The 14,000-nt window shown below is 42.9% G+C and overlaps 1 protein-coding gene across 2 annotated transcripts in view; it reads left to right on the top strand.

The window, feature by feature from the left end:
* Nucleotides 1-12,111, top strand: part of mpp7a (MAGUK p55 scaffold protein 7a) — an 89,028-nt gene extending 76,917 nt beyond the window's left edge. For both annotated transcript variants that reach the window (XM_044104408.1, XM_044104409.1), the window contains exons 12-17: nt 2,006-2,176; nt 4,652-4,732; nt 6,190-6,283; nt 8,609-8,717; nt 9,000-9,143; nt 10,123-12,111. In XM_044104408.1, coding sequence (XP_043960343.1) covers nt 2,006-2,176; nt 4,652-4,732; nt 6,190-6,283; nt 8,609-8,717; nt 9,000-9,143; nt 10,123-10,302 — 779 coding nt within the window. In that variant the 3' untranslated portion in view covers nt 10,303-12,111. The remainder of the gene's footprint in view (nt 1-2,005; nt 2,177-4,651; nt 4,733-6,189; nt 6,284-8,608; nt 8,718-8,999; nt 9,144-10,122) is intronic.
* Nucleotides 12,112-14,000: the final 1,889 nt, after the last annotated feature.

Raw genomic sequence — 14,000 nt, 5'->3', positions numbered from 1 at the left:
ATCTCTTTCATCCTCTACTTTCTCTACTTTGTGCTCTTTTTAGTTACACAGAAGCACAAAGGAGATCACATATTAGAAAGTTCAAGAACAGCCGTTCTCCTGTCTACCCTCAGATTAGAAGAACTGCAGGTCTTCTCTTCCTTTTCTTCCATGTTGCAATAATAATGGCTGACAGAATGGAAAGCCTCCACTCCTCCCTGGCTGCCTACCATCCCTCCTCCTCATCCTTCCAACCATTCCTGTAGTCTGGATGTGTAACAAGGCAGGAAGAGCTGCTAATGTTTCCCACATTTGGTGCCCACCACCTGGACTAAGTGTTACAGCGTCAAACCGCAGCATTGAGCCGAGAACATAATGCTCACTTCATCCCCCAATGCCATGTCTGGTTACCTCCATGGATGTTGTCTCCATTCAGTCTGAGGAGGAGAACCAGGATGGTTCTGGAGCCCACAGTTAGGCCCCGGGCCCCTGATGGAGGGTCCCTCACTACAGCAGCTGCTTTCACTGGGAGCTTTTTCCTCTTTGTCTCACTTTCATTTTACCCTCACCACTCTTTGAGTGAAATGAGTTGGCCTCCATGTGACGTCTGGAAGACCTGATGCTGCTCTCTGCTGTCAGGCTTTGTGACGGTTTCTCTTCGGATCAACTTTTCTCTCTCTGCTTCACAGTTGTAGACGTTTGTTTTCCTGGTCCAGGGTTGTAGTGGCTCTCAGTACGTTGGAGTCTGAGCGGGTAGTTTGTAGCTTCAGCTCACAGAGAGAGGCCGCCGCCTGCTTTCCTTACACACTTGCTAAATTTCCTACATGGCTGTGAGACATTATCAGACTGGAAACTGGGCTCAGAGGAGTTCTGGTGCTGAATGAGTAGAATACTCACAGGAGAGATGGCACAGACCATGAAAGCCACAGCTTGGCCAGAGTGGAACAAAGTCTGCCTCAGTTCAGTGTAAGACTATATCCAGGCCGCGTGCCTTCACTGCTTCTTCTACACACACGAGCTTCTCCAAAAGCAGTGTTGCTGTGCTGCTGTGACTTACAGCGTGTTTCATCTGGAGCTCAGCGTTGGTCGGCAGGTCCGTCTCTTATTAAGGGACTGTTTGGAAAAGAACAAGCAGAGAAAAATGTGACTGAGCTGTTTGTCGGCAGAGAAACAGCTGTCTGAGGATGCTGTGGAAAGTATGAGGCCGGCTGTTATTTAGCCACTCACTTCATCATTTCATTTCGCTTCATTCGTTCTGCATCATGTATCTGACTTTTTATTTATTACTGATTAAAGTATAATGAAATCATAAAAGTGAAATAAAGTCTCAGTTGAAGGCAACAAGCAGACAGAGAGATTTATAACTTTTCAGGTTTCAGCAACATCTAATAAATATAAATGTCTGCTTTTAATACTTTAAATCATTATGAGATCAGCATTTGCACAATGAATCAGTCTCTTAAAAAGTCTTTGTGTCACTTTAGATAAGAGAGACTAAGAAATTCTCTCTGTAAGCATATAAAGGAACAATAAAAATCTCAAAAGTGGAAAATGTGAGTGAAGCGCACGAGAGTGATCTCCAAGCTAAGTGTTGGCCGAGGGTTGTGCTGCATTTCCTTCACCTCCAGTAAAGATGGCTGCCATCAGATTAACCTGTGCTCCTGGACATGGAGCTGTGTGGATGCAGAAACACACACAGAATGTGAAGCTCACACCTGCAGAGGATCAGCTGGTCCGACGGCTGCACTGGAGTTTACAAAAGTTTTCAATTTGTTATGCTACAACCACTAAACCACTAAAAGATTAAAATTGGGCAGATTCAGACTTCTGTGAAAATGCCAAACATACTTCGGATTTGCTTTTTGTGAGAATGTAGCCTCGGACTCCTTTCATAGCACTCAGTTGTTGTGCATCATCTTAGGTTTGACAGTGACTAAACGGGGAAAATTTAAAGCGACATGATAACCTTTGCACGGCGTTGTAATGATGATGTTCCTTCTGTCTGTGGTTTGATCCTGACCTCCAGCTGGCTTCAGGAGAAGTTTCCGTCTCAGCAGGAGAGACAGGAAGACCAACAAGTCCATGTACGAGTCCAAGAAGAGCCAAATGTACGACATGGCCGACGTCCCCACCTACGAGGAGGTTGCCCCCTACTGCAGGCAGAGCGGAGCTAAACACCGTCTGGTGGTCCTAGTGGGTGAGTAAAGAGCCTGATGGTAATCAGTGAAGTCACTGCTCTCCTCACACTCTGCTGCTGTCAGACTTGGCTCTGTAGAAACTATTTTAATGAAACTCCTCAAACACTTCTAGATGTGTGAGCTCTGGGAGTCCAGAAGCTCCAGATGGATGGGCCTCAGTCTTCCATGATCCAGGAGAAACATGCAGTCCTTAATTCAGCTCTCAGAGGGACAGACGGTGCAGAGCTCGCATCAATCAGTCCCATTAAACGCTCTCACCTCCTGCAGCTCTCGCTCTGTGTCCTTTAAACCTGTCTAGATGATGGAACTGGTAGCACCTGCCTGGAGCAGCAGCTGCTGCTAGGCTCTCCAAAGAGCTTCACAGTGATGTGGCGAATTTAGTGGTTCCTCCTTCTGGGTTTGTGGTTGGAAGACGAGTGTTGGCAGTAAATGTTGGAACAATGAGCTGAACCAGGTGCAGCAGCGAAGCTCTAAATCTCTGCCTGATGCTCCGTTCTCTAGCTCTCGACTTCTCCTCGTTTTCCCTTTTTAGGTTTCTGATGAGAACAAAAATGAGACAGAAATGGACAAACAACATTCCTCAAGTTTTCACTTGGAATCTCTTCATTGTTTCCATTAATCAAGGGAAAGCTCACACATCTGTTCCAGCAGCTTCAGTTGAATATTTCAGGAGGGTTTTTTTTTTTTTAGAAACTTCTAATCTAGAAGGTGGAGAACGTTTCCCTCCTTTATTTCTCTGCTCCAAGCTGTCGCCTGATTGGCCGGGCCTTAGTACTTATGGACTTCATCAGGTCGAGCTGCTCATCAAAGAGCTGAACCCGTCCCACCTGTTCAGCTCTGTGGACATTTGGACACTCAGTGAAGTGGTTTCTGTCTCTCAGCCGTATAGATTAAAGGCTAAAGGTTGACAGACAGTTGAATAGTTTTATTCGTCTGAGTTTACGGATTTTTAGAAGCTTACTAAATGGTAGTAATTAGTCTTTGGGTCACCTTGTTGCATCTGTGGAGAGAAAGAAAGTGTTTGATGAGGTGTACCTCCTGTTTTCTTCCTATCTGCTATTAAAACATGACATAGTGGACAGAGAAAAGCAAAGCTTCAGGGAAAGTTCAGCGTGTTTCTGCAGAGAAGTGAGTCCTTTTTTTTTTTTTTTTTTTTCTTTAGACCTGCAGACGGGACACGGTCCAGAACTTTCTCCTGTCTTTAGCCTGGCAGCTTTCTCTCTAAAATAATTTTCCTAATGCCTACAGGTGTTTGTTCATTAAGGTCAAAGCAGCCTCTAATGGCAGAGATGCAGCCTGCCTCTCTGACCCGACTGGAGCTGAAGAAATGAAGTCTGGGATCATTTCTAAGATGAATCCAGATGCTTATCTGGGCTTCTGCAGCTTTCAGGACAGATGGCTAATAAAAATCAGTTTTAGATAATGTCAGCAGAGTTTAAAGAAATCTGATTGTTAAAGTTCAGAGTGGACGTTAGCAAACAGTTCCACAAACAGAACCTCTGGAGCGCTTCATTAGAGCTTCTATTGATGAAAACCTGGAGCCATTCTGTGAACGCCGCTGGGATGTTGTCTGGTGCTGACGAGAGCAGCTGGGAGGCCGGGTCGTCGGGTCGGGCCTCGGTCTGTTTGAACTGGAAGTATTTCAACTCTCCACAGTTTCTCTAATGAGAGCAGTAATGCAGTCTGACACTTTTAGTGCTGAAGCAAACTGCGAGCTGAGAGAGAAACCCAGGAGCTCAGCTCAGAGAAAACAGCAGCACTTCTGCTTTATTGCTGGCTTAGGCTTCAGACTGGAGCTGCTGGTTCTGTTGGACCTCCTCTGTGTTGGTCTCCCTGATCCACTGGCTCCATGTTTCCCCCTCAGCCTGTGTGTGCAGGTCTGGTTCCTGCTGGATTGACTGTCTGCACCACTGAGATAAAGATCACTACAGAGCCTCTATTACTGCGCTCTGCCACCTTCACGGCTACAACAACAGAACCCGAGTCAAACAGCAGCGCTGCATTCCTCCCACGTTCCTCAACCCGAGTCCAAACGAACTCCACTTCCTGATCTGAATAAGTCAGCCGACCACTCAGCTCCTCTGTGAAACTGGTTGATTTCTCTGTGGAGGAAGGAAAGTTGGAGACTTTCACTGGAACTGAGGTCAAATTCTGTTCAAGTTTTAAAGCATGTTTGGTCATAATCTGCAGCCGTCCAACAAGCAGGACGAGTTCAGGAACAAACGGCTCCGGTTCTGTAGGATCAGTGTGAGGCTGCAGCAGCAACAACAGAACCCTGCTGTGAACCCATCACTCATTTGACTCCTAGTCACTTTGTGCTTTTCCTCCTGCAACTAATCAAAATGTTTGCTGCCGTATTTCCTTTTTCCAGCTGAGAACTACAAGATCCTGAAGAATCTTCAAGGAAACAAACGTTTTTTTCTGCGGGTTTTGCTGAACATTTATGGGAAGTTTCTGTTTTTTTGTCCTTCCAGGACCTTCAGGGGTCGGCATGAATGAACTCAAGAGGAAACTATTGATCTCTGACCCTCAGCACTTCGGTGTGACCATCCCACGTAAGTTCCCTGCAGTAATCTGCTGCTTTTATATGACGATTCGTTACAGACGCATGAAAATGCTTTACACTTCAAAACATCATACAGTCACCAATTGTGAAACAAGCAAAACACTTTACCTTTTGTCAAATGACATCATCGCAATCATCTGATCTACTAATCAAAGATAACTCCAAACAGTTGGACTTTTAGCCTTAATTTATAGGAACTCATTGTTTCAGCTGTTTTGCAGTTTTTTTTGGAAGTTTGTTCCAGATTAGAGGAGCATTGAAGCTTTATGCTGCTTCTCCAGGATTCCAGTTTTGGATCCAATCATTTCAACGCGTTAAAATTAACAGCAAACACAACATGAACTCTGTTCATAACTACATTAAACCAACACCATAAATCTATGTCCAATCGTTCTAGTTTTAATTAACTTGTTTCTGCCCACAGAGACAAGTTAATTAACTTAATAGTGATAGAACTCAAAGAGTTCTATCCTACTGTGAGATCGATGTTTGTTGACTTCTAATTAGTATTTTTTCTTTAATTTTATGTGAGAATAAATTTGTTGGATACTAATTCTAGTTTTTTGTTGTTTGAGGCATGAGTATTTCACAGAAAGGCTTTAGATTGCTCTATATGCATGTGGACGGTCTTTGTATCAGTCAGTCAATCAGCCAGTAAATGAGCCAGTCACTCAGTGGGTGATGAGGTGAGACAATCAATAAAACCAAAACAAGAGAGTCATGTGAACATGTGCCTCATTCAGTGAACAAATCCACCAGGAAAAAGCATTTTTAATGTTTTGGACATTTTTTGTACTTCCTAAACCACAAACCAAGTGACTTAATGAGTTATATTTGCCTTAGGTTTGACCACTTCGGTTTTTTGTTTTTGTTTTTGTTTTTCATGAGCACAGTCACAATAGAACCCTTATTATCTAGTTTCTAACATCAGCAAGATGGCTTCCAGCATTTTGGATGCTGGGAGAATCCCATCAGTCCGCTTTGGGAGAATGGAGTCCAACGTTGCCGTGACGGAAGGCTGCCTTGCAGTGAGACTCTTGGAGTCCACGACATCGATTGTTTGACCACTTGACCCTGACTAGATCCAGCAGGCTCCCCTCTCATGTTCCCTCCACGCTCCACTTCCACCGTTCCACCGTTATCCAGTGAGGCGTTCGGGTGCGCGGCCAAATAAGCGGGTCACCTTCCAGCTGCTAACACCAACAGGCCGTGTCTCCACATTACAGGAGACACATTTACTGAGACGGCGTAAAGCCAAGCTGAACGTCTGCTGCAGGTTGGAGCTTTTTACAGCCTCATAGATACAAGGCCTGACACTTCCTGTATGCTGCTCCTCAGGCCTCCAGCTCTGTAATAATGTGGCTCAGGTTCAAACTGTTTGTGTAGCAGCAGGGAGTCACACTGTCTGAATTCATCACTCTCTCTCTCTCTCTCTCTCTTTCCCAGATACCAGTCGGCCCAAGAAGAACCAGGAGTGTGACGGTGTGGAGTACCACTTCATCTCCAAACATCTCTTTGAGGCAGACATCCACAACAACAAGTACGCAGAGAGAGAAAACCACAGATCATAGTGGAGAAGCAAAGCCTCTGCTGAACCTCCAACTGTTTGATGTTGATCAGACTTGAAGTTCCAGATGCTGCAGAAACTCATCGCACCTTGAAGTTTAAATAGAAATGCAGCCTTCGTCTGCTGCTCTGTGTTAGAGAGTTTAACTGTGAACTGAAAAATATACAAACAGAATCAAAGCAGCACATAATGAACATACTGTAACGATAGACTCATTATCATCAAGACCTTTTAGAATCAGGTCTCAGTTTGTCTCATACTGATGGAATGTGTAATTGTAAATTATTGATCACTGGTTGTGATTATTTTCTGCTATTGACATGACGTGTTTATGTTTCTGCAAAAACTTGTGTCAAAAGTCTAACATCAAACGCAGAGCCTCCAAAACTCCATCAGTCCAGCTCTTGTGTTTCCTCTCCTGTCCACTAGGGGCAGAGTGCAGCAGTTTGCTGTCAGCTGAGAGTCTCTGTAACTCAGAGACTCTGTTTGCTGCTGATGACGGGGCCGGGCCCTGTGCTGGTAACTGATCTCCAGACAGTGGGCCCCAGGTCTCCGGCTGGGGTTCCTCCTCTGCTCTGGGGCCCCTCTCTCTGAAACTGGCCTCAGCGCCGTCGCTTTGCTTCCATATTTGTGGCCAACTAATTAAAGTGCAAGTTGTAAAGCTCAGAGGGATGATGATGAAGAAGAAGTGCCGCAAACGTCCATCCAGAGTTGGACATGGAGGAAGTTTTGTGGTCCTGAGTGAACGCAGACAATCCCAGCATGCAGAGAGCAGGAGTGGAGGGTGGTGGCGCTGTTGGAGGAGGTGTTATATTTAGGGTATGCTGCGGTGGAGGTGGAGGCATGCAATGTTTTTCACTGAGTCGGAGGGATGAGTGGCAGAGCTGTGATGTGGGCTGGACGAGTGGAAATGTCCTCTGTGAAATTATAGGCAGCCCAGTGAAGGAGAGGAGATGAACTTGTTTGTGTTGTGGCTCATTGCAGCAGCAGAAACGATACTCTCAGCTCCCAAATAAGAGGCCACAACAACCGTGTGCTCAGCTTGAAGAGCTTTCCCAGAAGAACCCCTCATTTAAAGGGAAAGTATTATGTAAATTTGACTTTTTTGAGGCTTACATCATGCTGTACTTTCATTCCCTCATCAAAAACATACCTAAAGTGTTGCCTTCATTCATTCACACGTTTGAGAAATCCTTTAATCTCCTTGGGAACCATTCACCTGTGCAAAAGACCTGGGTGGACCTAGCTCCGCCTTCAGAGACAAAGCTCCTCCTCAGAGCTGCAGTTTCCAAGCTTCCAAGATTCCTCTTCAGACCCCACTCGGCTCCTTGAGACTAACCAGCAGCAATTAGCAAACACCTGGAAGAACTGTGCATCCACTAAGCTCATTGTAGGAGCTACTTCTCAGTGAATCGCTGGTAAAAATGTTTTTAAAGGGTTAATAGAGGACAGGTGATGCAATGACTTCCTGAAGGTGGAGTTTCAGAAAGAAAAGGAGCTTCTTAATGAGACAAAGACCCATTTTCAAGGCTTTTAATTACAAAGTCTAATTTCTTTTGAGTGAAATTTGACAGAGAGAGCCTTTATATAACAGCTGAAGGTAACATAGTTACACCACTGTGTTGTAAAATGGGACTATGTGCCTGGAAAATTCTTAATACTGCCCCATTAAAATCAGTACAACTCTCTAATGTGGAGAATTAACAGCAGGTCTGGTTTTTAGATGAAATCAGTCCAAAAGCATCATAATAGCTCCAAATTCTTTCCACCTTTTTTTTTTGCTGGGCTAGTTTCACTCTTCTTGTTGTTTACAGCTGGGAATCCTCCTGCAGCTGCTCTTATGGCAGGGGGAAAGTGATCTGGTGGAAAACATGTTTTCTTAAACCAGTGCAGCTGCTTGAAGGGCTGAAACCCCAGATGGTAAAAGAAGGGATGGTTTAGCCGTACAGGGACCTTAATGGTCGTCCTGGAGCAAACAGGTGTAGCTGAGCTCCTTTTATACTCGCCACTGGGCCTCTAAACGAGCAGCGTGTTTGGATGGGTGAAATGCAGACAAGAACTAAGATGGAGACTGATCTTCCCTTTTTCCTTTCAAGAAATGGTGAAAAGCCCCAGAATAGCTTCCTTTCGACATCTAATATCTTCAAACAAGAACAGTTTTTGTTTGACCCTGTGCTCTTCTTTGCTAGTTGTCTTACAAAAGACAACTGGACTTTCTCCATCTCCACCCGAGAGTTTCACCCCCTTTCCATATGTGGTCCAGCTTTTCAGCTGCCGTGTTGTCCTGTCCCGCCTCAGGTTTGTGGAGTACGGCGAGTACAAGGGGAATTACTACGGAACAAGTCTGGACACGCTACGCGGCGTCCTCGCCAAGAAGAAAGTGTGCCTATTGGACATTCAACCTCATGTGAGTGACACTAAACCCTTGTACTGCATCCGGAGCAGGGCTGGGCGACATGGCTGGAAAACCTATCACGACATGAGCCTTTCACATCGGTCGACGTAGATAATTAGTGATTAGTTTGTTTTGTTTTAAATATGTATTCTATCAATTCTGTTATCTATTGATATTGACCACGTGTCTGTTGTGAAATAAACAGTTATTGATTTATTGTCCAGCCCTAATCCCCATGTGACATAATCAGATCTTCTCCTTCAGCCGTTTTCCTGCTTTTCTATTTGTTCATAGGCAATAAAGCTTCTGCGGACGGCTGAGTTCAAGCCCTTCGTCGTGTTTGTGAAACCTCCAGCAATGGAAAGACTGAGGGAAACGAGAAAGAACGCCAAAATCATCTCAAGCAAAGATGACAAAGGATCCGCCAGGCCCTTCACGGTAGGAGACCCAGAGTAATCTGTCAGAGCCCTTTGGCTTTAAGTACTAGAATACCAAAATCTCATCATGACTTTTGTCTTAAAACTTTAACAGGATTGTTTTAGAGAATATGAACGTTATTTTTATATAACTAAATCCAACAACCGCTGTGAGGAACTGTAACAAACAGCAACTGAAGGCGGCGTTTCCAGAAACTGAGCTGTTCAGGAGTTAAAATTTCTCACCAGGCTGTGTGTGCGTGTGTGTGTGTGTGTGTTCATGTTTTCTGCTCCCACTCAGTTTGAATCCTGCAGGGTTGTTTGTGTCTCTGAGTTTCTCAGCATGAACTTGCATCTTTGTGTGTTTGTAATTGTCTGTTTGTTAAAGTGGTTCTCTATAGAACCTTATCTGTCCTCCAGTCTAAAGCTGGATGTTCCCAGTAAAACCAGCAGGCTAAATGAGTGCAGCCATGTTCCAGCTCTGCTGCTGCTCGGAGGGGGTCGGGGTCACGGGGGTCAACCAGAAGCCTCATGGCTTCAGTCGGTTTAGTGAGCTGTGCAGCCAGTTCACAAGCTCCCATCACACAATGCAGACCGACACGAACGTTCCCTTTCCTTTCTGTAAGTTAGCATAGCCATCAATGACTGCAGATAAACAGTTTTCCTGTAATGGTAAGTTGTTTCTCTGCCATTAGCACATTTAGCAGCGCATGCACAAATTTGATTGACATCGCAAACAACCTCCTTCCGGCTCCGATTGGTTGTTTTTGTTCAGGAGCGATGCGTTTCTTCAGATGGCAATAGTAGTTCAGGGAGGAGGTGGAGAAGATTATCTGTCTCATAAACTGTCACAACATGGTGACAATTTTAACAAAAATGCTAAAAACATTTCTTTTTTTTATTAAAAAAAAAAGTTTTAAGCAGATAGTTGAAGCTTTTGACATTGTCTTCATGGAGCTGATTTTCCTCCCCGGTTTCTTTCTTCCTCTGTGACTCTGCAGGAGGAGGACTTCCAGGAGATGTTGAACACCGCTGAGATGATGGAGAGTCAGTACGGCCATCTGTTTGAGACGGTCATCGTGAACGATGACCTCACCACGGCCTTCAGCGAGCTGCAGTCGGCACTAAAGCGAGTGGAGACGGAGACTCACTTTGTTCCCGTCAGCTGGACTCACTCCTGAGACCCGCACTGTCTGGGAAAGGACAAAAAGGGAAATGTTACAACAGACACTATGCTTTTTTTTTATTATTATTTTTTAAGTCTCTTTTATACCAACTGATTCTGACACAACTGTGAAGAAGATAAGATGGCACAGGTTGGTGTGAGGTGGACCTGCCTTACGTTTTGGGAGGAGCTGGATTCAGGAAGTGCATCCAGATCGCAGAACACCTACCTAGACCGGTAACAATCTTGGATCTGTGTAGAACCAGCAAGAACAACTGAGACTCCATCTTTAGTGGGGTTTTTTATTTTTTAATTTTTTTTTTTATTTTAATGAAACCAGTGGAAAACCAAAGGGATGGATGTTTTTCTGCTTGGTGGACAGATTTGGTAGAAGTAAAAAACAAAAAAGCTCTGATGGAAAACAGAGAACATAAAAACATGTCTTCTGTCTTCTTTCTGTGCTTCAGTGACAAGTGAAAACACTGCCAGGTACTCTCTCAAGAAAGGGCAATAACTGTCATTTTATTTAAAAGAAATTAATATATTTTCTACATATTTCCAGTAAGTGTTTTTGAAATACTTTTGATTACTTTTTTTTTTTTTTTTTTTTGACACTAAGGGAAACTTTATCCTAGCTGTAGCTCCTTGAAATCTTTTCTTTCACTGAAGTGTTTGGATCTCGTTTCCTCCTGCTACGCTACTCCAGAGGTATTTTGTTCCTCTCCATCCTGGATCCGTTTGAAACGGCAGCTTTCTTAGAGCGCGTCCAGCAGACCAGCTCTGCCATTTATAGACCTGGCCACATTTGTCTTTAACAAGAAAGCTTCCCTGTAGTGTTTCATTAGGGTGGAGTTTTTATTTAATTCACATAAACGTGGTTTCAGTGAGGCTGCCAACAGCGGCTCCACGGGACCTCCAGGATGTAATTGCTCCTGATTTTATGAGAATCACAGGTTTATTACTTGTCACTCGTTCTTACCAGCTCGTGCTTATTAATTACCGTTTTCTTGAATGTGTATCAATGCGATTCTTTCATTTCTTCTTAACTGGTTTCTCAATTTTCAGTTTTCTCCTCGGCTGCTTTGGCTCACATGAGGTCACATCCACACACACAGTGGCTTACAATACCAGTGATGCATTTATATAAAATTTAAAAATGATTGATTGTAGAGTTTATTCCTCATAATTGTTGAACCATATAAAAACAATGCCCCTTGAATTCATAATAATAGGAAACCTGGTGGTTTGTGATGCCAATACTCCACTTTTTATGGGTTTATTATTAGCCGTGTCTGTTTTCAAAGATCAGTGGTGGGAACCTCTGCCACTGTTTTATGAGAAGCTGAGTTTCAGAAGCACTGCTTAGCGATGGGACATATGGCTGAACAACTTGGTTCTGTGACTATGAAAATAAAAACAGTTGGAACCTCACAAACACAGATGCTCTGAAAATACAGCATATGCTGCCCACTATCAAATAGACTACTATAGGATACCAGTAACATTAAGCAGCAAACAGTTTTGCATTTCTTCATATTTTGACATGTAGTAATATTTCTGCTCTCTGGGAACCAGCAGTTGAAATAAATATTATGCTAGCACAAGTAACACTCTTGTGTCCTTTTGTCAGATTTAGTCGGTGCTTCCAGAGTTTTTTACTACACGTTGTCTTTACCTCTTTGGCGCCTGTTTTATGATCTGAATCCTATTTGTACCGTCTCTAGAGAATCAAGGGGTTTGAGTCCTTTCTGTAAATGATGTTAATCAGGAAAGTTGTATGAAATGATACTAAGTTTCTTATTAAATAAAATTTAATTTAACTCTTCTAAAGTTGTATTAATTGTTGGATTTAACAAAGCTCTTGGAGATTTGGGAGGAGGATCATTAAAAAGGATTCCTGTGGTTTAGAGATTTGTCCCACTGAGTGTCACTGGAATCTATTTCAGAGAAAAAAAAATATTCCAGTTCATGTATTTTATCTTGTAAATGAGAGCACTAGAGAGCTGTAAGTCATTCAATAAATACTTTCCATACTTGCATACTATCCCAGCTGAATTCGAAGAACTTCGTCTACATTCCAACCTCAGTTAATTTATAAATCCTGCTTGGTTTATTGCATTGTAGTGCAGCTCACTGGATCTTCTGTCTCACCTCAAACACAAAGCAGACTCATGCATTAAGAGCCAGACCAGAAGCTGACAATGTTTTATGTATCACACAAGTAGAAAATGGTCAAAAATAGTAAAAGTCCAGTTTCATGCAATGCAGAAACAAGTACCTGTAAAAATGAATTTGATCCCTTTTTGTGACACCTAAATGTGACAGAACAATAAATAAATTTGTGCATCAGACAAAGATACACTGTGTGAACACAACATGCTATTCTGAGATAATATATACATATGTAAAGGGGAAAAGGCTTTCCAACAAAACCTAGCCCCTCTCTCTCTATATATATATATATATATATATATATAACTGTGTCTCTTGTCGCAGCAACAGCTGTAGTCAAGCCTTGGCAATTGCTGGAATTCAATGTTATGCAACACATGGGTCGAATCTTGGCCCTCTCTTCTCTGTAGAAATGTTTTTGATTCAGACACATCAGAGGGTTTTTGAATCTGAATGCAATTAAATCCAGATTTTACATAGGACATTCCCCCAAAATTTATTATTATAATATTTTTTTTATTTCCTGTCTGTTTTAATAAAAGTTCATTCACAAGTTAACAACACTGTTCTCATTGTTACAATAATACAGAGGGCTTGTAGACAGATATCCACACAGTTGAATTCACATTTACAGTGTGTTGAGCTCTGTGTTGTCAGAAGAAAGTGACATAAGATGTTCAATAAATTTCGCAAATGTTCTAATTAAGTTCTATCTGACCTTCACTACAGGTAAACTAGTGCTAACATGTTATGTTGTAGATTTAAAGAGCACACCTAAATGTTCTAGTTCTGTAGTTCTGCTTTTATTATTTGTTGTTGCCTCCATTGTCCAACTCAGGTCAGTTAAAGTCGTGTGTTAAATGACCAAGTATTTCATCTGCTCCAACTTTTCTGTGTTTTTTGACTCCGTTTCACTTTAAGAAATCTGAGCTGTGTTTTGATTCCACTCAGATTGCTGTAAAAAGTGTTTCTGGACTCTTCAGACATGCATTTTTTCTTCCAATGAGTTTCTGATGGACTGTTATCATTGGTACTGATGGACCCTCTGGTTCTGCTTGTCAGTTATTGAAATGCCGTCAGCTTGTTCCATGAGGAGTGTGTTGCGTCGGCCCAGATGTTGCTCTTCATTTACTTCCAGTTGAAGATGACAGAAACATGTGTTCACAGATCAGGTTGGTTAATGAACAGACAGGATCAGCCACATATACCAAGGTACTTAACATGAGCGATGATGCTTTAAAACTATGTGTGTACTTTACATGTAATGTATTAAATGGCACTGCACAATATAAGCACAGGAATGGGAAGCTTTCATAAATCTTCATTGAATGCAGAGAAAGGAGGCCGTCTGGCCTTAACTGAGTTAAGATAACAAATCCCTGTTTTCCCTTTCTTCATGTTTCTCTGATGTCCTTTGAAAAGTGAGCTGCTGTGTGAGTAAAGAGCAGCCAATGACTTCCCCAGCTTGGTCATGAACAGCCACCAAATCAAAAATCTGCTCCTCCTCCTGACGACCAGAACGCTTCAACAGAACGCGCTGGA

This window comes from Gambusia affinis, linkage group LG21 (genome assembly GCF_019740435.1).
Source record: "Gambusia affinis linkage group LG21, SWU_Gaff_1.0, whole genome shotgun sequence".
Classification (NCBI taxonomy): domain Eukaryota; kingdom Metazoa; phylum Chordata; class Actinopteri; order Cyprinodontiformes; family Poeciliidae; genus Gambusia; species Gambusia affinis.
The sequence above is the reverse complement of the archived record's forward strand: the minus strand, read 5'-3'. Positions and strand labels throughout refer to the sequence as shown.